This window comes from Alligator sinensis, unplaced genomic scaffold (genome assembly GCF_000455745.1).
Source record: "Alligator sinensis unplaced genomic scaffold, ASM45574v1 scaffold243_1, whole genome shotgun sequence".
Lineage (NCBI taxonomy): Eukaryota > Metazoa > Chordata > Crocodylia > Alligatoridae > Alligator > Alligator sinensis.
Window position 1 is genome coordinate 2,208,378 of NW_005841841.1, and position 24,052 is coordinate 2,232,429.

General features: G+C 39.0%; 1 protein-coding gene across 3 annotated transcripts in view; it reads right to left on the reverse strand.

The window, feature by feature from the left end:
• The window catches only part of USP9X (ubiquitin specific peptidase 9 X-linked), a 149,238-nt gene that overhangs the window by 50,200 nt on the left and 74,986 nt on the right, over nucleotides 1-24,052 (reverse strand). For all 3 annotated transcript variants that reach the window (XM_025205045.1, XM_006015646.3, XM_025205048.1), the window contains exons 19-31: nucleotides 22,919-23,159; nucleotides 22,011-22,160; nucleotides 21,685-21,805; nucleotides 20,952-21,082; nucleotides 20,388-20,666; nucleotides 19,609-19,734; nucleotides 15,278-15,403; nucleotides 8,404-8,570; nucleotides 4,681-4,789; nucleotides 3,425-3,571; nucleotides 3,155-3,301; nucleotides 2,578-2,800; nucleotides 89-309 (exon numbers count right to left, since the gene is read on the reverse strand). In XM_025205045.1, the coding sequence (XP_025060830.1) occupies nucleotides 89-309; nucleotides 2,578-2,800; nucleotides 3,155-3,301; nucleotides 3,425-3,571; nucleotides 4,681-4,789; nucleotides 8,404-8,570; nucleotides 15,278-15,403; nucleotides 19,609-19,734; nucleotides 20,388-20,666; nucleotides 20,952-21,082; nucleotides 21,685-21,805; nucleotides 22,011-22,160; nucleotides 22,919-23,159 (2,188 nt within the window). The remainder of the gene's footprint in view (nucleotides 1-88; nucleotides 310-2,577; nucleotides 2,801-3,154; nucleotides 3,302-3,424; nucleotides 3,572-4,680; nucleotides 4,790-8,403; nucleotides 8,571-15,277; nucleotides 15,404-19,608; nucleotides 19,735-20,387; nucleotides 20,667-20,951; nucleotides 21,083-21,684; nucleotides 21,806-22,010; nucleotides 22,161-22,918; nucleotides 23,160-24,052) is intronic.

The following is a 24,052-nucleotide window of genomic DNA, read 5'->3' on the forward strand; positions in this document are numbered from 1 at the left end:
ATTAAAAATAAAATTCTATTTGTTGAAAAATGTTACACTGAATTGAACGTATGAGAAATGAATACCTAGTTCTCTATAATTACTTTACCTCATTGTCCTGTTTCTCATCTCCAGACATATCATCATCTACATCACTGCCTGTGCCTTCAATTGCAAGAATCCCATTCCTGATGGCTGGAATCATGTATAGTTGCTGAATGACAGAATTCATGTAGCAAGTGGCACCAGCATTTTTTAAGCCTACAAATCCCTTTGGCGGCCGAGGCCCAACTGGGGGTAGATATTCCCATTCTGTAAGCGCTTCACAAGCTGAGAGAGAATAATCAGACTTGATTTTAAAAGGTCTTTATTACAAAAACATTACAACAACTAAATTTTGATAGTTAAAACAAATGTAATAATTTCACATTCTACAGTGCATGGGTGTCACCTTAAAGTTTAAATACATCAAATTTGCCACTAAGATTTTAAGACTTCTAAAAATCGATGCCCTCCCTTGTTACTAATGACAAGTTAAGCATAAAATCTGCAAAAGTACAGCGTCTAATTATATTAACTAGTTAACACAAAAAATACTTAATTGATAAGCCAAGTATAAGATATATCCACCCATCTATGTGTGTGCCATATACAATATCCATCCATCCATCCATAGATATGTCTTCCCTTGAGATTAAGGATTCTTCTTTAAAATCAATTTAAAGAACTCAAGATCCATTAGCAGTTATCGGTAACCAGAATACAGCATTGTTACAGAGCTCAAAAAGAGAAATACAACTAAAATCATGCCAAATACATTTTTACTACCCTTCACATTTCTTATACTACACTATTTGTATTGCAATTTAAAAGAACAGTATCAATGACTTATGGCTGTTTTCCAAACCGCCCCCCGCTCCCTCCACAATTAATTCAAATTGGCTACCAGTAAGCCAACCCAATGACCTATCAGCAATAATATAAAATAAGCAACTTTGATCTGAAAGTGACATACCTTCCCCTCCAGGTAAGTGAACTACAGTGTAGGTTACATACTTAGAATATGTAGGAATTTAAAATTTGCTAAACTGTGAGCAAAATGTGCCTCTTACAGCTTTATGTAATGAACAGCCAGCCTCACCATCTGTCATATAAAAGGCTTATCAGATGCGTTAATTGAAAGAAAAACACCATAAGTACTTATTCTAATGACAAAAGGGCTAAGTAAAACAGAGGAAACAGGACAATAAAATAAACCCTAACTTGAAAAAGAAAACAGGACACTAGTTAAACGACTCATTGCAAGGCTGGGCAGGATTGGTTTCAGTTGCTTATAACTTTGCCAAATTACGTATCTGGGTTGAAATTTGAGGCTGTATCTACCTCAGGCTGATTATTATTATTATTATTTTGGTAATAGTAAAGGCACTTCTATGAACAAGACTAGGGGGAAAATATTTTGCCCGTGTTAAAAAAAAAAAATCTTTTATGAGAGAAGGTTTAGCACTTTTGGCTTTGGAACAGGGACTTTAGCAACAGGCAACATGTGCGTTAGGGATGTGCTTTTTGCCACTCCTGTGATAATCTACCCATATTTAGAGAAGTTGAAAGCCTTTGAAAAACTGAAGTTTCCACATGCTCAGTACACTTGAGAATTTAAGAGTTAAATTCTCTGAAGATTCCATCCATACAAGGCATTCTCCAGAAAAAGGCCAAAATGTAACTTTCTCAGCAGCTGACATTTCAGACAACTACAGGCTATGCTGGGTGTAGGTACAAAACTGACCTTAGCTGAGACACTCATTGGGTGTTGCTCTTAGCGACTCTTGTCTGGGTCCAGAAACTGGGGTGGAAGAGGATGACTGATTTAGTGCAGAAAGGACTAGAGAAGGGCCTCTGGGGGCACTCAGAGAAAATAAGTGGAGGTAAGAATCTGGTTTTAAGGAAGAGGGGAACACCAGTAGGAGTTGGAGTGAATGGGGAGATTGCAACTGGCTTGGCAAGAAGACCTAAGGACAAGAGCTGGGAATATAATTGGGAAAGGGAAAGAACAGAAAGATTAGTAACCATTGTTGGAAAGCAAGACTGGCTGAGTAGGCCAGAAAAGACTGGGACTGTGAGCAAGTGGGTCAAATCAAAGGATGTGAGGGGGAGGAGAGAGATCAGGTAAGGCTTTTGGTTGAAGTAGGAACAACTGGGACAAGGAAGCAGGAGTGTGGGGAGGAGAAGTGAGCTTAAGAAGAGGGAAACTGGTACTGGCAGCAAGTCAAGTGGTGAGAGGGAACAACAATGGAAGGCAGTGATTGGAGGCCGCAGTGGGAGAGAAGTCAGACCTGATAAAAATTTGGAAAGACGGGAGACCAGAAAAGACTAGAAAGGGAGAATGGGATTGAAAATTATCATGTAATAGACCATCACAAAACAAATACTCAAGAGGGCTACATTAAAGCTGCACAGGAAACCTTAAGTCTGTAATTTCCTAACTTTTGAGCTCCTGGTTAGCCAACTACATTAGTGTATATGGGGAAAAGGGTATATACACATAACAATACATAGATTTAATAGTTAGAAAATAGAAGATTAAAAAGTGTTACATACTAGTTATTGCTGTACCAATGTAATACATTTCAGTCAAGGTGTCTACTATCTGTTTCAGGTTTCGGACACATCCCACTGCCAATGCAACCAGCAGCTCAAAACCAGCATTAATGGTAGCTGGTGAACTACAGACTGGTATGGCCTGCTCAGCAGGCAATTCTCCATTTCTCATGTATTGTAAATAAACATTAGAAGATGGAAAGATGAAATCATCTATCAATTCCTGAAAAACAGAAAATAAATTAATCTGTTACTATAAAGAAGTCAAGTATTTTTCAACAGACTGGAAAGCATTAAAACACATTTATAAAACTGAAGAACCTTGAAAATGAAATTTAATAACATTTTATAACAGCATTATTCCTTCCTAAAAAAGTTTAAAAAAAAATAATAAAATTGGAAACTTCTGTCAGTGGATCAGTACAGAAATTTGCTTAATCAGAGTATTATTTTGGAAGGCTACTATTCTAGCAATAGAGGTTTTTTGTGATTTCATCCTGTACAATAAGAATTTTCTCCTCCATGTTAAAAGCAAAGATTTAAAAAAAAACCTTTGTAAATCAGAACAAGAACTTACTTTAATGAGATTAGCACCTCCCTTTTCACAACCAATATGGTATTTCTTTTCAGGGGTTTGGAATGACAATAATTCTTTTGTTACTCCAAGGTGGCCTTCTAAGATAGTCTCTTCAACGCCAGTTTCTCCTGTTCTTTTCACTTCATCCTAACATTTATAAGGAAGTTGGGAGACTTTAAATTACATATATTTTTGTGAAATTTACAGCCATATTTTCATAGGAAATATCTGAAAAGCAGTTACATTAATTTTACTGATATTATAACTTACCCTAATCCTTTTAAGCCAGTCAATTTCATTATTAAGTAGAACTTCAGCATTGGGCACATTAATATTACTATTGTAAGCATAGTTGAGAAGATGTCTTAACAGAGTGAAGTAGTCTCCTGAGTGTTTAGCTCGCTCTCTTGCAGTACTCTATAACCCAAAAATATAAGCATTTTTAATTTATAAATGACTTCCTTTTTAAGCAAAACTGCAACACGAAGACACTTTTTCCTACAGGAGAACAGGTAATATAAAAGATTAAAATATAAAGATTTAATTAAACATTTAAAACATAAGGATTTTAAAAAAAATTAACAGCAGTGTTTGGACTTAAACAAATAGAAGGTTTGTTTTTGAACTACATTAAAAATAGTAGATTCTTTTACTAACCAGCAAGGATCAATTAGAGATTGAATATTTAATGGAGAGCCATTAACACACAACGTTTAAAAGTCCTGGCAGTTACAGTAAATAAAGACCGAACCACTTCTCAAAAACATGTATTCATTCTTTAAGTGTACCTATCAAACCACTAAACTTTTTTAATACTACAGTTTACCATTCCATTTAAAGATAAAAATGCTTCTTAAAAATATACTTCTTACATGAATTCTTGGTTAAAAAATTTACTTTCTTTGTTTGGATCACCAAATTCAGAGTAAATTAAATTGACGCTGACCTGTAACAAGACCCATAATAGCATAATCCATGGGAGAAGGGATGAATAAAGTGTACTACATTAAGTAATTGCTTTATACATGGAAATACTTTCCCTTTTATTTAAATCATTTCTGTCCTATCAATCACGTCTAATAGAAGAGTAGTTTTCAAACTTTTTCACGTGAAGACCCCTAAACAATTTTGAATGGAGATGTGGACCCCTTTGAATTGTGTGTGTGGATATTCACATACTTTTGACTGATCACAGTCATCTTTCGTGGACCCCTTAGACAGTCTGCAGACCCCAGGGATCCATGGACCACAGGTTGAAAACCATAGTTATACAACAATGGTGCTCAGCCTCCAGCCTGGCAATTAACATTGCCCTATTTCTAGACCCATGGGAATCCTGTGGGCCAGATGACATGGCTTCATGTGTCAGAATCTGCTGGCACAAAAGGGTTGCTTCGTGGCTGGATCTGGCCTATGGAATAGCTTCACTCCCGGATTCAGCTCGCGAGGCCAGAAGGTTGAACACCAGTGTTATAGAACATCAGACTGTAAATTAACATTTTGATTATTCTGGTACAGTGCCTTACCCCTAGTACAGTAAACAGCAGAGTAATGAAGAAAAGTAGAGGTCTATGTCCCATGCAACACCTGGTAGCCATTAAAAAGAACTGCTCCTGTGCCATCTGACGAACAGTTCTGAAAATTTTCAAACACATTAAACATAAGTTTCCTCATAAAATACAGAAACAATACCATACTGAGAGATGAAGTACCCTTAAAAGCAGTGCTGGTCCATTCACAAGAGGTAGTAAAACAACATATATAAAAAAAAAAAAATGTAATTTTTTGTGAAAATTTAAGAAAAGCAGCAACTCCAATTGTTGTTGTCCCTCATATTTTCCCTTCTGACTCATTCATTTGTAAGTCATTTTATATACACTTATTAATACACAACTTTGCTTAATTCAAGTTCAGCAAATATCTGAATACTGTGTTTCAGCGTGCAACAAGGATCACAGCCTACGTAATTAGCATTATGTAAATGATTAAATTAGGTAAAACGATGAAATGAATGTATGTAATTTTTACAAGAGCTGAAACTTTAATAAGTAGCTTACCACAGGAAGCAAACGTCTTTGCCTTGCCTCTAACATCTGGTTCCAAACGTTTTTGTGAAGGTTTTGAATAAGGAAATTAGGGGAGTTTACAAGACAAAACTTTGTTACCAAATTCCATTATGAACTCAGGAGTTACCTCTCCTTTAGACTACACGAGGTAGTTCATACTTATCCACAACACTTCAGAGGGTTAACTGTTCTCTGTGTACCCCGATAGGTGGGTTAAGTCTCCAATTACCTTATTAAAAGGTAATTTCCTAATGCCTTATGGAGCTGCAGTGTGATGTAGTGGACAGAGCACTGATGCAAACAGAAGAGACCTCAGTTATGTTCTTGGCTCAAGCACTGGCCTGCTAAGCAACCTAGGACAAACCACTTTACTTCCACATGCCTCAGTTTCCTCATTTGTAACACGGGGATAATGACATCTCTTTTGTAAAGTAATTTGAGATGTACTGATGAAAAGTACTAATTACTTGGTGGTATTATTTGTGCCAAACAAATATAAACATGGAAGAGGCAAATAACTCAGATTGAATGGAATTTGCAAGATGTCAAATCTCAGGAAAACTCAGTAGCAAATTAGCCATTCTGAATTTTAACCTTTCCTAGTTATCTTGTATTGGGGAATGCAGAGCAGTAAGGAGGGGGGGTGGGGGAGGAGGAGGAGTCTGTCTGAAGACAAAAGATATTTTCTTAAAGTCCATACGCTTAAAAATTGAGACCACCCTCCTAGGCTAAGTATGGAAAGTCAAAAAGCCCAAGGTTAGACCAATTCAATCTTCGCAGATTAGTATAAGCTACAAAGACTGAATGGAAAAGCAAGAGAACAGATATTTACTTTTGATTCCAAAAATACAGCCACATGCTTGCACTGGCCCAGGCCAGAGGGGTGCTAGAGCATGCTGGAGCAGACACCTTGGCTGGAGCAAACACCTTGGGCCAAGGCTAGTCTACCCACCCTGCAAAGGGGGGGGGGGGGGGGGGGGGGGGGGGGATTTGTGGGGAAGGTACAAAGCATCATGGGATACTAGGCGGCTGTGAGTTTACTCGAATCTGGAGGGGATCTGGGACAGAAGTTCAGTAAATGGATTTAACCTAAATCAGTTAATCTAACCTACATCCATCCAGGTTCATCTAAAACTGGTTTTGGCCATTTTGAAAGCAGTTTATATGCACTGAACTTCTGTTGTGTTACAGATTTGAAATGGTTTCCAATCACTTATACCAGTTTATGTGTAATTTCTGTTCCTAGCCCTGAAGTACCTTCCAGTCAGGGTAAGTTTCCCCCTGGGTATGAAAATCAGGTTCATTGTGCTTTATGAGAGTCTGGATTGATGACAAGATGGCAACTGTACAAATTTTCCTTGTTGTGTTTGGCATCTTGTCTGCCCAGGAGGCCCACCATGGAGTCTAATTTGTTTTGAAACAAGTTGATTAGTGGCTGAACATACAGGCTTAGATTCACTCAGATATGTGAAAAAGTAGATTTTTTTCAAGCCTTGGAATTTAAAGGTGGGTGGAAATATGTTAGAATGGTAATAAGGATAACGATAAGGGTGATGTTTTCTTAAACTGCTGCTCAGTTAGTTCTCAGCACTAAAAATATACTGCATGTTATACTTACAAAGATGTTATGCAAACAACATAACTGATGCTAAAAGTCATGTGTCAGTTCTTGCAGAAATACGAGTGGTTATCAGCTACAATTAAAGCATGCTTTGTCTTTACAAAATTATATCATTCATAGTGATAGGAAACCATCCACATTTCGTTGCTTTTAATTCCTCTAACTGATGTGAGAATAATGCCTACATTAAGATAGCCAAACATATTAAGCCAGATTAAGTCTCCTGACTAATGCTCACAGGGATGAAAACCCAGTTGAGGGGTGCCCAGATGGTGATTCATGGAAACCCTCCAACTTTCACATAAAATGTGAAGATCAAAAAGTATTCAATAACAGTTCACAAATTCCTTGGTTTACAATGTTCAACCATATAATACGGTAATTCTCTTCTTCACTGCCTAGTTGTATTTTAGGACTCACATCTGAGATGACACAGTAGGGATTAAGACATCATAAATTAAATCATCCAAAGAGGTGATTTAATAGCATCAGTCTGCTAAAGGAGCAAGGGGATGATACAAAACTGACCACCTCTAATTTAACCAAATCTGTGCTAATCTGAATGTACTTCTACATCACTGGCAATATAATTTGAGATTTGCTTTCTGGACTTCTGACCAAAAAATACATTTCACTTTGTTGTAGATACTTTACCAGTATACATTTTTACAGAGAGAATGTAAGAAGGCACTGAATACCAGGAGACTGCCAATATTATATCAAACAGATAACAATCTTGGGACTATTTTCCATATTAGCCTGCCACAGAGATATAAGGCATTATTTGAGTTTGTACAGTAAGGACGGCACATCTTTTTAGCAGAATATATATCTGAAATCTCTCTGCAGCGAACCAGAAGTTCAGTACTGACCCCTTCTTGAACATCTCTAGACAGTGTTTTATTGCAATCCAACTTTGGTGTGCAATGTATGTAGACTTGGAACAAAAAAAAAAGGAGCGTGGTAGTTTAAGGCAGGCAGCTTTAGAAATAACCTTTTAATTCACAAACTGAACTGTGCTGTTTATTAAAAAAATACAAGGAAATGGTGGAATTCATTTCTCATCCAATATTTACTAGAATAAATAAAAGTAGAAAACAAATGTAACTGAATTTGTTCCTATATTAAAAACCATGCAAACTAATTTAACTTAAGCAAGGATTTCAAGCTTCTGTGAAGATAAAGGTGTAATATTCAATATCACAGCATTCCAGAAACCTGAAACATCAATATTTTACTACTAAATGGTAACGAATATTACTATGGCTGATAAACTAATACAGAGTAAAAAAAGCATTTACCATTTTGTTATGCCAGATATTTAAACTAATCCTGGATGACAGTATTAGGACAAGGTATTTGTTGCTCCTTCCTTATGCTGAATTTTTTATCTCTATACCTCAGAATAGTCCCCCCAAATTACAAAATTATACTGATAATCAGTTTATTGTTGCATATGAATACTAACCAAAACATCTACTTTAAAACTTTAGATTAGTATGTACTGTGTTTTGAATATGTAAAAATGTTATACAAGTGATTTGTTATTTTGGAATACTTACTTGCTGTGACAGTGCAACAGTAAGTCAATGATAAATGTCTGCCATGCCTTTTCTTTACTAAGTGCGTCCAATGCGGTTGGAATCAAAGCAAAACACAGGGTCATCACCTCCAGTGCTTCACAGCAAACTTGCTCATCTTCCATGTCGGGTTCATTGCCTGCATTTGTCTGTAAAATTAACAAATCGAGTAGCACAAAATGAATATAGAGACACAGAACACTTCAATTCACTACTAGTTGCACATTTCAAATGAACATACAAAGCACATACCAAGAGTTTGTACACTAATGCCTATTTAAACCTATAATGCAAGTGTTCAGATATATAGTCACTTCTTCCTCCCCCAAAACTGTCCATTCATGCATTTCATCATACCTTAAATTAATAGGTTGTCTGAGGTAGAGGCTGTCTTGTATGTAACACTTATAATGTTCTGTTCTGATTAAGGCCTGCCCCAAAATCTCAGATTAAAGCCCCCCAAATCTGCATTTTACTGCAATTAAAACTAAACAACACACTATATCTATCTATAGCATAGAGAGTGTGTGTGTGTGTGTGTGTGTGTGTGTGTGTGTGTGTGTGTGTGTGTGTGTGTAACTATGTATGTATCAGTTGAACACAAAGTTTTACTGATATATTTACAATTTTAAAGCAATTTAGAAGCATACTTGTGCCTCAAATCATTATAATGAAATAAATTCTAATTACCTATATATTTTAGAGTTTGATTTTATTATGGAAAATCAGAGCTTCCCTTGCCCCCTTTGCTCACCAGGATGCAGGTCCAGCAGTGGCTGCCCCTCCCCCCAACTGTTTTGTGACACTAAGCAGCCCTGATATACTGGTACCCCGCCCCTGCCCATACCATTGTCCCTCAGTCCCAAACCATAGCTCCCCCCATATCCTTGCCATTACCTCTCACTCCCAACCCACAGGCCCTGGCCCTGCTGCCGCCACCCCCTCCCCAGCCCTGCCAGAAGAGGTACACAGCTGCCTCCTGCAGACCTAAAGGATTCCAGCGGGGGAAGGGGAGGCAGTCCTTTAGGGGCAGTGGGGGGCTGTGTGGCTGAGCTGCTGTTGCCTATGCTCTAAGGGGCAGGGGCGGGGTGGCAGCCACATATGACCAGGAGATGTTGCCCAGGTAGGGTAGGGAGAAGGCTGTGGCCAGGCTGCATGGTGCAGCACAGCACAGGAGCCCCAGCCTAGAGGAGCAGTGCACTACTGGCACCCCTCCTCCTCCCTCCAGTCTGTACCAGGCTGGATTTGGTCCGCCACTGCCTGCACGAGCGGGAGCCACTGCAGCCACTGGGGGCAGGACAGAGACTGCCTAGAGCCCCTTGCCCTCCTCCAGCTGCCCAAAGAATGGCTCAGGCTATAGCCATGCTCAGCTTTACGTTGCTGTGCCGGTCCCCTCCACCACACCCCAGCCCCAGACTGCTGCACAGGACACTGTGTGGTGCCCCAGCTGTTGCCTGTGTTTCTGGCCATGCACCTCCACAACATCCCTGAAAGCCCCTCCCTGCTCCCTTCTCCTGCTGGATGGGCAGAAACCTACAGGCAGGCCCTGCTAGCAACCACGCTGAGCTGGCCTTGACAGTGACACTGAGCACTGCTCCAATTCCCCTGTCCCGCTGCAACCCCAGTACCCAGAAAGCTTCCCCAAACACAAGCAAGTACCCTCCTCCCAACACACGCATATGCTGGCCGTGTGTGTGCACGCAGACGCACACGGCACCCCCCACCTCCAACTGCACCCCCTCCAGCCCCAAGCAGTTCCTTGCAGGCAGGAACGCTGTCAGCTTGCAAGGAGAAAGTTGCAGTTTTCTCCTTTAAGGGGGAAATCTGCTATTTTTTCCTTTAACAGAAAACCCAGGTCCCAGTTAATATATCCCATAGATACTGCCTTTTACTACTTCAGTGAACAAATATTTGGACCTGATCTATATACAAAATTCCTTCCCAATTTAACATCAGTAACATCTTAAAATATTAGCTTTAATTTCTTTTTCCCCTTTTTCTCCACTGGTATGTCTTAAACATTCTCTCTTTAATCGAGAATGGGAAGATTTTCTATATTACTTGGTATACAAGCAAATTCAGACCATGGCCTGCAGGAAATACCAGGCTAGTTTAGCAAAACAAATCTCAAAGAGAAAATGTCACACAGAATGTTTATCCTATTGGTACGCAACTCAAATGCTCCTGGACCAAAGGCAGACTATCCATGCAGCCTAATATAACAGTCTCTCTCTTTAGAAGATATCAGAGCAAATGAGACAAAAAAAACCCCAATAAAAAAAAAAAAAAAAAAATGATGCCCAAGTTGTGCCCCAATTACAATATAATTTATACCCAAAACTTTCAAATAGGACAGAATTGCAGCAAGCCAGCCACTGACAAAAATGCCCTTCTACTTCTCCATCTTCTAGAAAGCATATTCTTAGTCTTCAAAAATCCTATGATTAAACTGCCTGCCATCTAAAGCATACAAGTACTCAAGGAGCCAGAAACATTTTCAAAGTCACAAAAACTCCCAGCAGTGAAAAGTGCCAGCCACCTACAGTTGGAGCTTAACTGGAAACCCTCAGGTAAGGGCCCATATTTTTAGTAGGCACCACAGACACAAGATCAGCTAGGGCAGTGTGGGGAACATCACCTGTTCCTCTCAGACCAATAAGGAGTCATTTGTGGCACAAGAACTTTAGTGATCACATGAACCCTAACTAGGTGGGACAGGATCCTCAAGAACACATTCTGGGTCAACCTGAAAGACTGAGATCTGCAGAAGACATAAAAACACACGTGGCCAATGTACCCATGCTTTCAGAAGCTCCAACTAAGTCAATACTCCATGAATTGTGTAACAAGAGGAAAGACAAACAGAGAGTGGGATTTCTAAGGGGGGCATCTAGAAGTGAGTATAACAGTTGTATGAAGAACATAAGCTAGGGAACAGGGGGTTAGTGGGGAGAGGTTACTACCACCAAAAATTACTGATAGTTACCCAGATTTTTTTTTTTCAATAAAGAAAATGAAAAAACTTATGCTGTTCACAACATGAAGTTCAAGGTTTTGTAGGCAGAAGTTTTCTTTGATCAGAGAAAAGCTATAGCATATAATAGCTTTTGGGAAGACTTGAAAATATGGGTTTATGGTCCAAGGAGCTTTTATATTCAGGACCTTTTTTGACTAACAAGTTCTTAATACCAAAATTAGAAGAGATTAGTTTTTTTTAGAAAACAAACAAATGCAGTTTCAAATGCTATTTTGGCCAGTTTTCAGTTCAGATGTTACAGCTAATCTGACTGGATTTCTGACTTGAACACTGATGCTCTTTTTCCTTCTATAACTAAAAACAGCCAAACTGAGTTTCCCTAGTGTGCCCCAAAGTTATTTTTTAAAAAGCATAGCAAAATTTTAAAAAGTTTGAAAAAAGTTCTATGTAAGCAAAATTTAAATCTTTACTGTGTCTCCCATCCCCCACTGCACAACACAGGGTAAAAGAGGCACCCATATAAGCAGCAAGTGATGGGAAAGCTCAATCATCTCCAGTTGCTAACACCAGGTAACTGTTTAAATGGGAATGGGGACCTTTCCCTATTCCCCACTGTACATGTTGGACAGCTATTTAAATAGGAATGGGGAAAGCTCCTTTGGCATCCTTCAACACAATTTGGTACCACTAATTGGGAAGGGGGAGGCTTTGTTTCAGACCCCAATGGTCAGCTGAGCTTCATAATTCAGCACCAGCCATGCCCGGTCCCAGTGGAAACCCAAGGCTATCTCCCTGCTTGATCCTCAGGATCAGGCAGGCAAGTGCTGTGTGCCAGATCCTAGAGGTGCCCCATACCATAAGGCTTATTGAGACCTGGCACCTAAATAGTCTTAAGGTTCAAGGGCTACAGGATAAAGCTCTTTAAGGTGCTGGGTCCTAGTGAGCCTCTATCCTGAAGCTGACAATCAGCTGACTGTCAGCTCAAGGATGATGGGGAGTGCCACATGTTCAATTTATGACACCACAGAAACCAGCCAGAAAGGTGTTAAACATTTGAGTAATACGTGTGTGCCTGGTTTGCCATTTTATGGCACCATAAATTTGATGAACATGTGATACGCTGCTATTTATGACACAATGAACATGTTAATCATGCCAGAAATATAACACGTGTCAGGGGTCTGAATGTCAGAACAAGCCCCTTTTCTTCGACTTGGTGACATGTTTCCATCCTCCAACACTTCAGAACCCAATTTAGCGTACTAACTTTAAAAAGTGGGGGAAAAAAAACTTGTCTAACTATGTTTTTCTTTTTCAGTGTGTAAATCTTGTTACTTTTTAACTCTCCTACTGAACCTTTGCTCTATTTTCACACTCCATTCTCTTCTGTTATTTCTTCCTTCTTTTTTGTTTCTTTCCAAGCATTTTCCCCTCTGTTTCTAGAGATCCCTCACACCCTAGGTAGCTATGTTTGGTTTCTTTTAGAGTACACATCCACGTAGCATTATCACTGGCAAAAACATCTCTGGGAATGGCCGACACTACGTTAACTAAACAAGGATGATGAAATTCTCCTGAGCAGAGGACTAATGCAAGGTTTATACACATCTTAAGAACACCAAACTGTTATCCTCAAGGCTTTGATTGGTCTGCAAATGTTTCTCTGGAATTAGATTAGCCTTGTCACAGTAGGACTATTTTCACCCAACAGGAAATCTGGGTAAAATAAGTGCAAAACACTTCCAGAAACAAAGTAAAGCAATAGATTAAAATTAACGTATACCAAAAATCTAGCACCAGGTCCTTTTTAGTTATTTCTAGGACTGCAGACACAGCTTTTAAACACATATTTACTTATTAACAATTTTGGTTTAACCTTCTTAGGCATACCATAGAAATAAATATTGTAAAGCTTGACATGGCCAGCACATAAGGAGGGAAAGGTAATCAGCGTTAAAACTGTGGTTACCACAAAAGCAAAGCAACATCTTGTTGTGCTGCCCCAGGAATTGCCTAGTCAGTTTCTTCCCAGGTCCTGTTATTCCCAGGAAATACGTGTGCCAGGCCTACACTCTTAGACAGTACATTCACCCAGCAAACTGCTGCAGCCACACTGTCCTGGATGTTGGAGAAGGAGAGTGGAACACAGAGCCAAGGGTTCCTTTAGTCCCTTTTGCACTTACTTTCTACCCCCATCCATCTGAATAGTGGTAGGGGAGAGAACACAGCAACTCTTGAGGAGCCTGCTTCCTTTCCCTTACTACCATTCATGGTACAACTAGCAAATTTCAAGAAAACTGAAGATTATCCTTATTAGCAAGGAACTTATTACAGCAGAAAACTGAAAAGGGCATTTCAGACTATTAAAATGCCAAAGTAGAACCTTTTCTTTTAAGAATCCAGCGATTTTCTTAACATTGTCATTCCATGATACACTTGCATAGTCACAATAATATGGGTCAGTTATATTATAACATTTTATAAGCCACAGCTACTAAACTGTGAGTAACTGTTACAAGAGAAGTGGTCCAAAGGCTTGAGACAACATACTCCAAAATATCTTCAGCTCCAAGAGATTGGTTTGAACCATGTCTCAGTCTGAACATTCAAAGATTTGACATTTTAAACTTCAAGGATGTGCATATAGACCTCAGGGAAAAAAAATACCATACATAATTATAATTCAGTTTCACCAGTGATTTGATTTTGTCATTTCAAATCAAATTCCTTCTTAAAAGAGGCAAGCCATGTGTCCAGATTTAGTTTTAGATAGAACCACAGTATTTTAATTAGAGTTACAAAAATACTACCTGAAAAATATAATGTGAAACAAATGCTTATTTTGTATTTGGGTATTAAAGTTGAAAAAAATGTTAGGTTATATTTCAAAAGATGCGTCTTTCTCGAGCTGAAGCCAAGTTTAAGAAATTTAAACCATGCCCCCCCCCCGCATGGCAGCACTCCACTGCACTGCCCCCTGCTGTCCATCACACTTTATTCACACTCTGATTGGCTGCCAGACAACCAATTGGAGTGCGAATAGAGCATTATGGACAGATAGACTTAAGGCTCATATATGCATACACACACACACACGAGCCTTAGTGTGTGTGTGTGTGTGTGTGTGTGTGTGTGTGTGTGTGTGTGTGTGTGTGTGTGTGTGTGTGTGTGTGTGTGTGTGTGTGTAAATAAATAAAATTTTGAAGACATTTTGAGCCTACCTTGTCACTGTGGCCCCCTCTACATGTACAGGCAAAAGGTACAACTGAATTTAGTGCGAGATCCACACAATCATGCCACTTGCTATGCCACATAGACATGGCAGGAAGCATGACTGGGATTCTGCCCAATCCTGGGCTCCGCCTGCACTCACAAGAAGCAGGCTCGCACAGCTGGGAGCCCCCTTTGCTGAAGGGGTTCCCAGCTATATGGACCATGTGCAGCCAGAACCAGGAACCCCATCAGTTGCGGGACTCTTGGTCCTGGCTGTGCGTGCAGCACAGCTGTGTCTAAGAGCCCCATGTGGGCCAGGAGTTTCATGTACCCCTGGACCTTGGCTTCGGGTTTTCATGCTGAGCACAATGCACCCCTGTGGCTGGGAGCCCCTGCTATACACGCAAATTAGAGCTCAACAGCAACCAACTATAAAGTTAGTAAACATTTTCGAGGTCTATCTTTATAACTCGTTGGAGTGCTTTTATCACATAATAACTACTTTGCGCACATATAGCTGGTCTTAAGGTAATTATGCAACTAACCAGTTAATTGCGCAATACCTGTAAAGTGTAGAGGGGTCCTGTCCCTTTTATACACGGCCAAGCAGTTATGTAAAAAACCCCAAAAACCAAAGAAAACAAAAAAGTGATTGAGAATGCTTACCTTTTCATAAATTTTACTAATCTCCTCATTTGAACTGAACACCAGCTGTACTGATCCACACCCTGATGCCCATACAATTTTCTGCACTGCTCTAATAACACAGATATCAGGGATGTATTTTGAAGCCTGGAGACAAAGAAACAAACCGCAGCAATATTAAAATATAGATGCTAACATTAAACAGATTTTAAACCACTGCAGAAACTAGTTCTGTAATAATATAAATTTGTCAACACTAAGAAATTTCACACTAAAGCAACAACAAAAATTGTGAAATATTTAGCTTTTAATAGATCACTTTTATCTTAGCAACATTCAGGGTAGTCAAATGTTTGGTGTCTTACATAGCGTCTCCCCACCCTGATTGATATTGCTGTAACTAGTGAGTTATACTACCATAAATTCAATTTCGTTTTGTTAAGCAACTAACAAATACTAGATCCTGGTAAGAATTCCCAGGAAAAGATGAATTTATGATTTTTTAAATACAAAAAACAACCTACAGGCTATTTTTGTCAATGGAGGTAGAAATCAAACGTTTACTGGACTCCTTTGCTTTTTAACGTTCAACTCCAAAATAACTTCAATTTAAAAACAAGTTTAAAAAGTAGATAGTTTAATAAAATGGCAAAACTAATTCTGGTATTAAAGAAAAAACAAGATTTTAGGCATGCTAGTAGTTACCACCAAGCACACTAACACTCATTCACCTCATTTCTTTAAAAGAAATTTGCTAGATATCAACAGTACAAAACCTACTGCAGATGAGAGTACCTATTAAGGTGATGAGGTTTGTTAACGGAGTAAATTTCAACAGGTTTGAGTATAGTTCCTAGTTTACCTCCTAAATCTTTGCAACAGCAGTAGCATGTGTCCAAGAGAGACCAAATTATGGCAAAAGAGCAATTTAGAAAACTAAATAGTGGTGTGAGATTCTTCTTAATTTAAAATAGTGCCGTACACATGAAATTCAACAATCTTCTTATGCCCCCACAGGCTCTTTAACAAAGAAGAATCAACAAAAGGTAAGAGGTAAAAAACACATTTTAATTTGGAAAACAGTCACATTACAATCTGCAACTGAGGCAGAGGAAAATTTAATTTTGTTTGCCCCAGTTATTTTAGAAGCTTCTATAATGTTTCAAACAGGGGGGGGAGGGTGTAAAATTTGAGATCATCCTACATTTCAAAATCCATGGCGCGCGCGTGCGCATACCCCCCTGCCTTTTAACTTAAGTTTATAGGGCTCAGCATGTAAGTGGCCTGATTTTGCAAAGTGCTCAGCATAAAAGCTAACTGAAGACCCAAATATTAAAAAAAAAAAAAAATATTTTAATATTAACCATACCCACATTCACCACATGCATATACAGATGTATATACAGATGTGAAGGGCAGAATTCTTGCAATTTTATGTTCTACTTTAAATAATTGAAGAACATCAGCTCTAAAATTTACAATGTCAAGATTTGTTGGTCCAAAGTGATTTCCCCCTAGCTAATCTTTGATGATACAAAAAAATCTCTCTCTCTTTCCAACTACTGCAACAAATAAGTTTCAACTATAATGTATGAAGACAGCCATATTTTTTCCCTGCCAAAGAATGTGATGTAGTCATGAAATGTGACAAATGATACTCAGAATTTATAGCACTTGAAACAAAAGAGCAGGTCACATATGATAGCTAATGTATGATAATTTGGTCATGCAAAACTTTTGGTGGCCCTAATATTGCATATTATGCTGATGGAAGCTATAAAAAGGCACAATTCCAGCAAGACTGTTTAGAAAGTTTGAACTCAAAAGTTTAAGAAGGAAAAGAAAATGTTAATATATTAAAAGATAACCCTTTTGAGATTTTGTGAATTAACAGAATGAATATTTAAGGTTAACTACAAGTGCATATTCCTTAAATGGGAGCTGGAGGGTTTTACTAGCTTATAAAAATCATGTAAATAAAACAGAATATTGCTTCTTATGAACCAAAAGTATGGTTAGTTTGATACAATCATGTACAAAGTTACAAGAAAATTAAACATCACAAAAATCAACTTCCAGTGTATACCCAGGCTTACATAAAAAATTCAAAGCATTCATATTTCAAGGGTCACTTTGCTTAGGAAGCGTAAGGGAAAGAAAATTTGAAAATCTTTGATGAGGCAACCGTATAATCACTTTTTTTCACTATAAACACAACAATTATTAACAACTGAGAATGCAAGAACCTTACTGGTTTCATCATACGTTTTGAGTCCAACATGTTACAGATATAGAGATGGTTACAGATAGAACAGGTAAAGCAGATGCAACAACTTTCCTTCAACAACAAATTAATCTTGTATTAAGGGCATCACACTGAACTTAAACAAAAACAGACATTTAATTAAATTTTAAAAAGAGTAGTTTTAAATACTCAGACTCACAGGAACACAGAGAAGTAGGGTTGGAAAGGACTCATGAGGTTATCTAGTTCAGCTCCCTGCTCAAAGCAGGATCATTGCCGACTAAACCATACCAGCCAAGCATTCGTCCAACCTGCTGTTTGTAGCATTAGAGTGGTGCAATAGCCATGATGGTTCAGGAATTATTCAAGAGGCAAGGATTTCTAAAGGTGGCTCTCTTATTGGACCAACTACATAGTTGGGATAGAGTTAGACAAGCTTTTGAATGCAAGACATTCTTCTTCAGTTCACAGTGAAAAACTTGTCTTGCTCTATCCCAACTATTCAGCTGGTCCAATAAAAGATACCACCCTAAGAAAGACTTGCCCCTCACAACTTGCTTTTTAACATTTCCAAGAATGGAGATTCCACAACTTCTTCACATAGTCCGCTGCAGTGCTTGATCACCCTCAGAGTCAGAAAATCCCTCCTAATTTCCAATCTAAATTTCCTATGCTGCAGCTTTTAGCCTGCTCCTAGTCCCGTCCCCTACAGGAGTATTTCCCAACCTTTTCCAGCTCAAGGCACACTAACATTAATAAAAATTTTCTGCAACACTCCTGTTAAGGCATTCCCCATCCTCATACCTATTGTAGCTCATTGTCATGGCAAAATTCCATGGCACACCTGTTCATTTCTGATGGCACACTTTTGTGCCACAGCACTGCCATATAGCCACAGAGAAAAGCCCGTTCTCCATCCTTTCTGCAATCACCCTTCAGGTATTTGAAGACCCATCCAATTTCCCCTCAGGCTTCTCTTCTTTAAACTAAGTCACCCTAGATCTTTCAGTCTTTCCTCACAAGTCTTGCTTCCCAGGCCCCTAATCCTTTTTGTTGCTCTGTACTGGACCCTCTCCAATCTGTCCACATCCTTCTTGAAAGGTCCTCACAACAAGGAGTCTCTCTACTGCACGGCACATACAGGCAGGCCACCCTTCCACCATAAAGAGACAGACCCCCGACCACTGCGTAGCAGATGGAAACAGTCCCCACGAACCCACCCTATGTGCACAAAGGGTGTGACCCTGTTCCCAACTCCAGAGCCCCCACTACACTATGCATGGGTTCCCATGTGCTGCCATGTCCCTTGGGGTGGGTGCAGGAAACCAAAGTCAGAGGGAAAGCCCAGAGATGGACTGTTCCTGCATAGGAACAGTCAGCATAGTGGGGGGAGCAGTGGCTGGGTGGGAGTTGCTGCTCCCTTCCACACAGATTAAACCTTTGTGGACTGCGCACATCCTGCAGGCTCAGTTGCAAAACCCAGATATAAAAGACATACATGTATCAGTAGTCTGCATTTCTGACTCTGATCTGTTCACAGAAGCTGCATCAGATTTCTTAACACTTTTTGAAAAATTGTGAAAGTAAACAAATCTCTGACTATATCAGATAAAAATCTTGTGGAATAAACCACTGCTTGATAGCACTGCTACTATGTAATCTGAATTCTATTCATTTTAATCCATCTTGCTAACATGCTGCCACTTCCCTTCACACAGGTCACAAAATCACCCAGTCACCTTATATTTTTTTTTTCAAAGACCCATTTCTCTTTCAAAGAGCCATTAAGCGAAACAAAGTAACACTGAAGTAGCGTCTACCTTAGCCAATTTTATGTACATAATATACCAGTGATGCAAAAGCCACTTATCTGTCCAAGACCCTGTACACTTTTGTACTCACATGTTCCCCAAATACCCATATGAAAAGTCTGTATGGAAAATACATTTAATATTTTCAATGGGAAACAGTAAAAAGCACACAAAATAGGTAAAATATCTGCTAAACAAACAAAAATCAATTTCTTGTATGTAAGAACATCTAATAATTGCAAAGAAATAAACTTTATTACACAAAACGTGTGTTTTGCCAAAAATAGCATACTAACCTCATCAGATATTTGCTGTGCAAGACGTATTGCTACATTTCTTAGCATGCATTCTGAAGTTGGATTGGGAATGTTCTGTAGGGCATTTTGTAGCACCACTGCCTGGTCATGAGTAGCCTGATTTATCTACAAAAAAATATTATTATTTACAGGAAAGAAAACGATGAAAATCTTAAGGATGATTATCTGGAAAGGACGAGAAGAAATATTTCTCTTTTTAAAATCAAGGCATACAGAAAAAAAATATAGTCCTTTTAGAGTCCCAAAAGTAAAAGTATAACAACATTTTTTTTTAAAAATCAGTACGCATATACATACAAAAACCAAACTGTATTTGCATTTCATTGTTGAAATCTATATATTCAATGCTACAGTTTTAGGAAAGATCTAAACACTATTTTCAAGTATTTAAAGAAATGGGAAAGTGTGAATGAAAAGTTATAAAAATATTGGCAGGGGAATCGAAGCGCAATGCCCATGGCACTATTTTTAATTAACTTTTTTCAAAATGAAGGTTTCCCTTACCCTTTCCCTTGCATATAACATTCCAAGTTCATAAATGAACTGAACTGAGAAAAGAGGAGTTTGGTAAGGAGGAACAGCTGCTACTTTCTCAGTAATATGGAGTTCCTGATGAATCATGCATTTGAAGCATACATCTCAGACAGGAAATCAAGTGAAGGTGGTGTTACTGAAGAAAAATAGTTTTTGTGGACCTTGAAGAAATTACTACAAATTACTTATTTGCATAGAAGATTAACTTTTATGGAGCATATTACCGGTGAGATTGGGCTTGTACCCTCTACAACTGGTTGACAAGCTTCTGCCACGGCTCGAACGTGACCATAGCCAACTGCTGTTAGTAACAGTTTGGCTATTTTTAGAGCATTAAGATAGGCACCCCTGCGAGTTTCCATATCTGCATTTGGCAGGAAGTTATTTCTAGTCAGCATGCTCAACACAAGAGGCAAACCACCGCTTTTTAAGATGTTGTATTGGAAGTCACTGGCATCTTCTCCCAGAGGTGTATTGGCAGGCATTAACAAGGCATAGACCACCTGCAAGAAAAAAACCCCAACACATTAGCAAACACATCCAATATACCTCCCCTAAAGCATATTTTTCAAAAAGAGAAGTCCGCTAGGGTACATTTTATATAGTGCTTTGATACTTCCCCCCCACACATGCCTCCCATGTTTTATTGTTTCAAGAAGAATTCTGATGTTTTTTAAATGTACATCAGAATTTGGTCAATTTCTACTACACCATAAAAGTATAATCTGAAAAAAAAATATAAAAATGCAGCTAAAAGCTGACTTCAAGAGAAAATAAACATAACAAACCTCTGTTAGATATAGCACTTGTGAGGCAGAAGGGCCAAAGAAAAGAGAATCAAGGGATGGACTAAGGCTGCTTTCACCAAGTTTTGCATGGTCCAAGCAAATTGCTCTTAGTTTCTCTACTGTAGTGTTATCTGGAATAAAAGCACAACCTATGAACATTGTGCCATATCATTACACAAAAACAAGTGACTGAAATGTACAATGAATTCATTCCCATCAACTTTAGAACTTTCAAAGCACATTAAATCAGTAGAAAATGCAACTAACAAAGGTTCAGATTCTGCAAAGTGTATTTGTAATAGGGCAGTACTTAGGAGCTCCTGTTACATGGCAATCAGCGTTGCAAAGCAATGTCAGACACAGCACCACTCCTCATTTTCAAAAGAGTAAGTACTGACAAATCTTTTCCACTACACCACATAGGTGTGATTCCAAATGTGCTGGCCTGTACTCACCCGTAGCTCCCTGCACTGCCTCACCCCTGTGGCAGGAAATGGCAGCCAGAGGAGGGAGGGAGAATCCAGAGACTAATGGGGAATGGCAGCCAGGCAACAGCCAAGGAGCCTCAAAGTTACGTCATTACAGGCTACCAGTTGGACAGCTCCAATATTAATAGGGTAAAAAATATTAAACAAATCATTATTCATTACTACTGGGCACTAAATTAGATAAGGATTTCAGTTCTTGGTAACAGGGGAGATATACCCTCAGGAAATTAAAATTAAATCCTTACCTGGGGGCATGAGTTTCATAAGGACACGTGCTCCATCTCTTAGAGGTGGCATACTTAGGCTACTGCCCAAGTCTGCAACTTGCCAAAGGAATGAGATATATCTAGGATGCAGTGACATGATCTTTAAAAAAAAATAAAAAAAAAATATTTATTTTTATATATCTATATCTATATAGATATAGATATATATATCTATATCTATATAGATATATATAAAATGAAAGTTTGTTGTTAAGTTTCAGGCGCTAAAACTTTGTTTTTAATTTGTTTTAGATACTTAATTTTTTTTTTTATTATTTTTTTTTTTAATCAATACATATGCTTACCACTCCAGGCAAACAGCTTTCAACTTCAGGGTTTGGACCATCACTGTAGTGATTGCCATGGTTGCCAGGTGAACCAGTTGAAGAGTCAGAAGAGCTATCTGGACTTGAAGGCATATTGGAACTTATCTGCGTAAGTTTAGCTGTAATTAGCTGAAAAACAAGTTTGCAACTGTATTTATTTACAGGCAGTCCTCGACCTACAACGTTTTGAGTTACACTTACAACATTTATAATTTGATACCATTTCAAATTTCTGATGTCAGTTTCAACTTTATAACTCTGACACAATGCCACGCCAGCGAACAAGTTAGATGGGTCACCCATCTCCCTGGAGAACATCTGCCTAAACTTCCTTGGACACTTTAAGAAAGCAGACAAGACTCCAGAAAAACGTGCAGCCAAGACTCCTGAGAAGACTCCAGCCAAGAACCCTTCAAAAAACCCAGCAAAGTCGCTTCAAAGAAGTCCTTCCAAATCAATATGATTGCTATTTACAATATAAATATGTTAATGTAGCTATATTACTCATCTATAATTGATTGAGTATAAAATTCTGGGTTATTTTTGGTCAAAATAGGGTATTGGGCCTTGGTTCAGGAATCAATCTCCCATTTATAACATAGTCTCCTATGGGAAAATCAGTTCCGAGTTACAATGTTTCGACTTAAGATGTGGTTTTCAGGAACCAATTGTGTCATGTCGCAAGTCTGAGAGCTGCCTGTATTTTTAAATGGTAAAACCATAAACTTCAGAATTGCGTATACTAAATACATTACTGCACAAGATTACATGTCAAGCAATACAAAATGTGTTGTTAATTCCAACACCAGTCCTATTCTGCAAATATTAAGGAAAAGTAAGTGGAACACTATTTGAATTAATAAAATAAACTGACTTACAGCACTTACCGTTTTATCCTTGAGATTCAATTGCCCAATTAACTTCCTATCATCTGCAGGATCTACCAGCTCACCACCAATAAACAGTTCCACTTTTGTATGTGCACTGTTGGCTTTAATACGGTTGAGAATACAACGCCGCACTGAACCAATTGTGTCATTTGTATGAGACCAAATATCCAAGTCTTCAACCTGACGACCTTGGTTTGGAAAACGAACTACCAGTGTGATATGCTTACCACGAAAAGCTCTGCAAAAAGTATAGATGACAAACTAAAGGTGAGCATAAAACAAGTTAAATGAAACAAATTATTTTCTTGCAGTTATCTATTGCAGCTATTTTAAAACCTGATTTTGTATTAGTTTATTAGAACATGCAACTATTTTCTGCATGTATTACCAGATGTGCAAAAGGAATAGAAGAGATGGGAGCCCAGGAAGGGTGGCTGTGCCTTAAGGAAAAGATCCTTCGGGTACAGAGGGAGACGATCCCGATGCGAGGAAAAAGAGGGAAAGGGGCCAGGAGGCTTCCTTGGCTGACCAGAGAAATGCAGAGCAGCCTACGGGCCAAAAGGGGGGCAAATAAAAAGTGGAAACAGGGAGAGATTACCAAAGAGGAGTATACCTCCTCTGCTTGCGGCTGTAGGGAGGCAGTTAGACAGGCCAAAGCTACCATGGAGCTGAGGATGGCATCCCAAGTAAAGGATAACAAAAAATTGTTTTTTTAGATACATAGGGAGTAAAAGGAAGGCCCAGGGAGGAACAGGACCCCTACTAAATGGGCAGATACAATTGGTGACGGACAGAGGGGACAAGGCTGAACTCCTCAATGAGTTCTTTGCCTCAGTGTTCCTAAGTGAGGGGCAAGACAAGTCTCTCACTGGGATTGTAGAGGCAGCAGCAAGGCGCCAGACTGCCATGCGTAGACCCTGAGATGGTGCAGAGTCACTTGGAGGAACTGGATGCCTTTAAGTCGGCAGGCCCGGATGAGCTCCATCCGAGGATACTGAAGGCACTGGCTGAAGTCATTGCACAGCCACTGGTGGGAATATTTGAACGCTTGTGGCGCATAGGCCAAGTCCCGGAGGACTGGAAAAGGGCCAATGTGGTCCCCATTTTCAAGAAGGGGAGGAAGGAGGACCC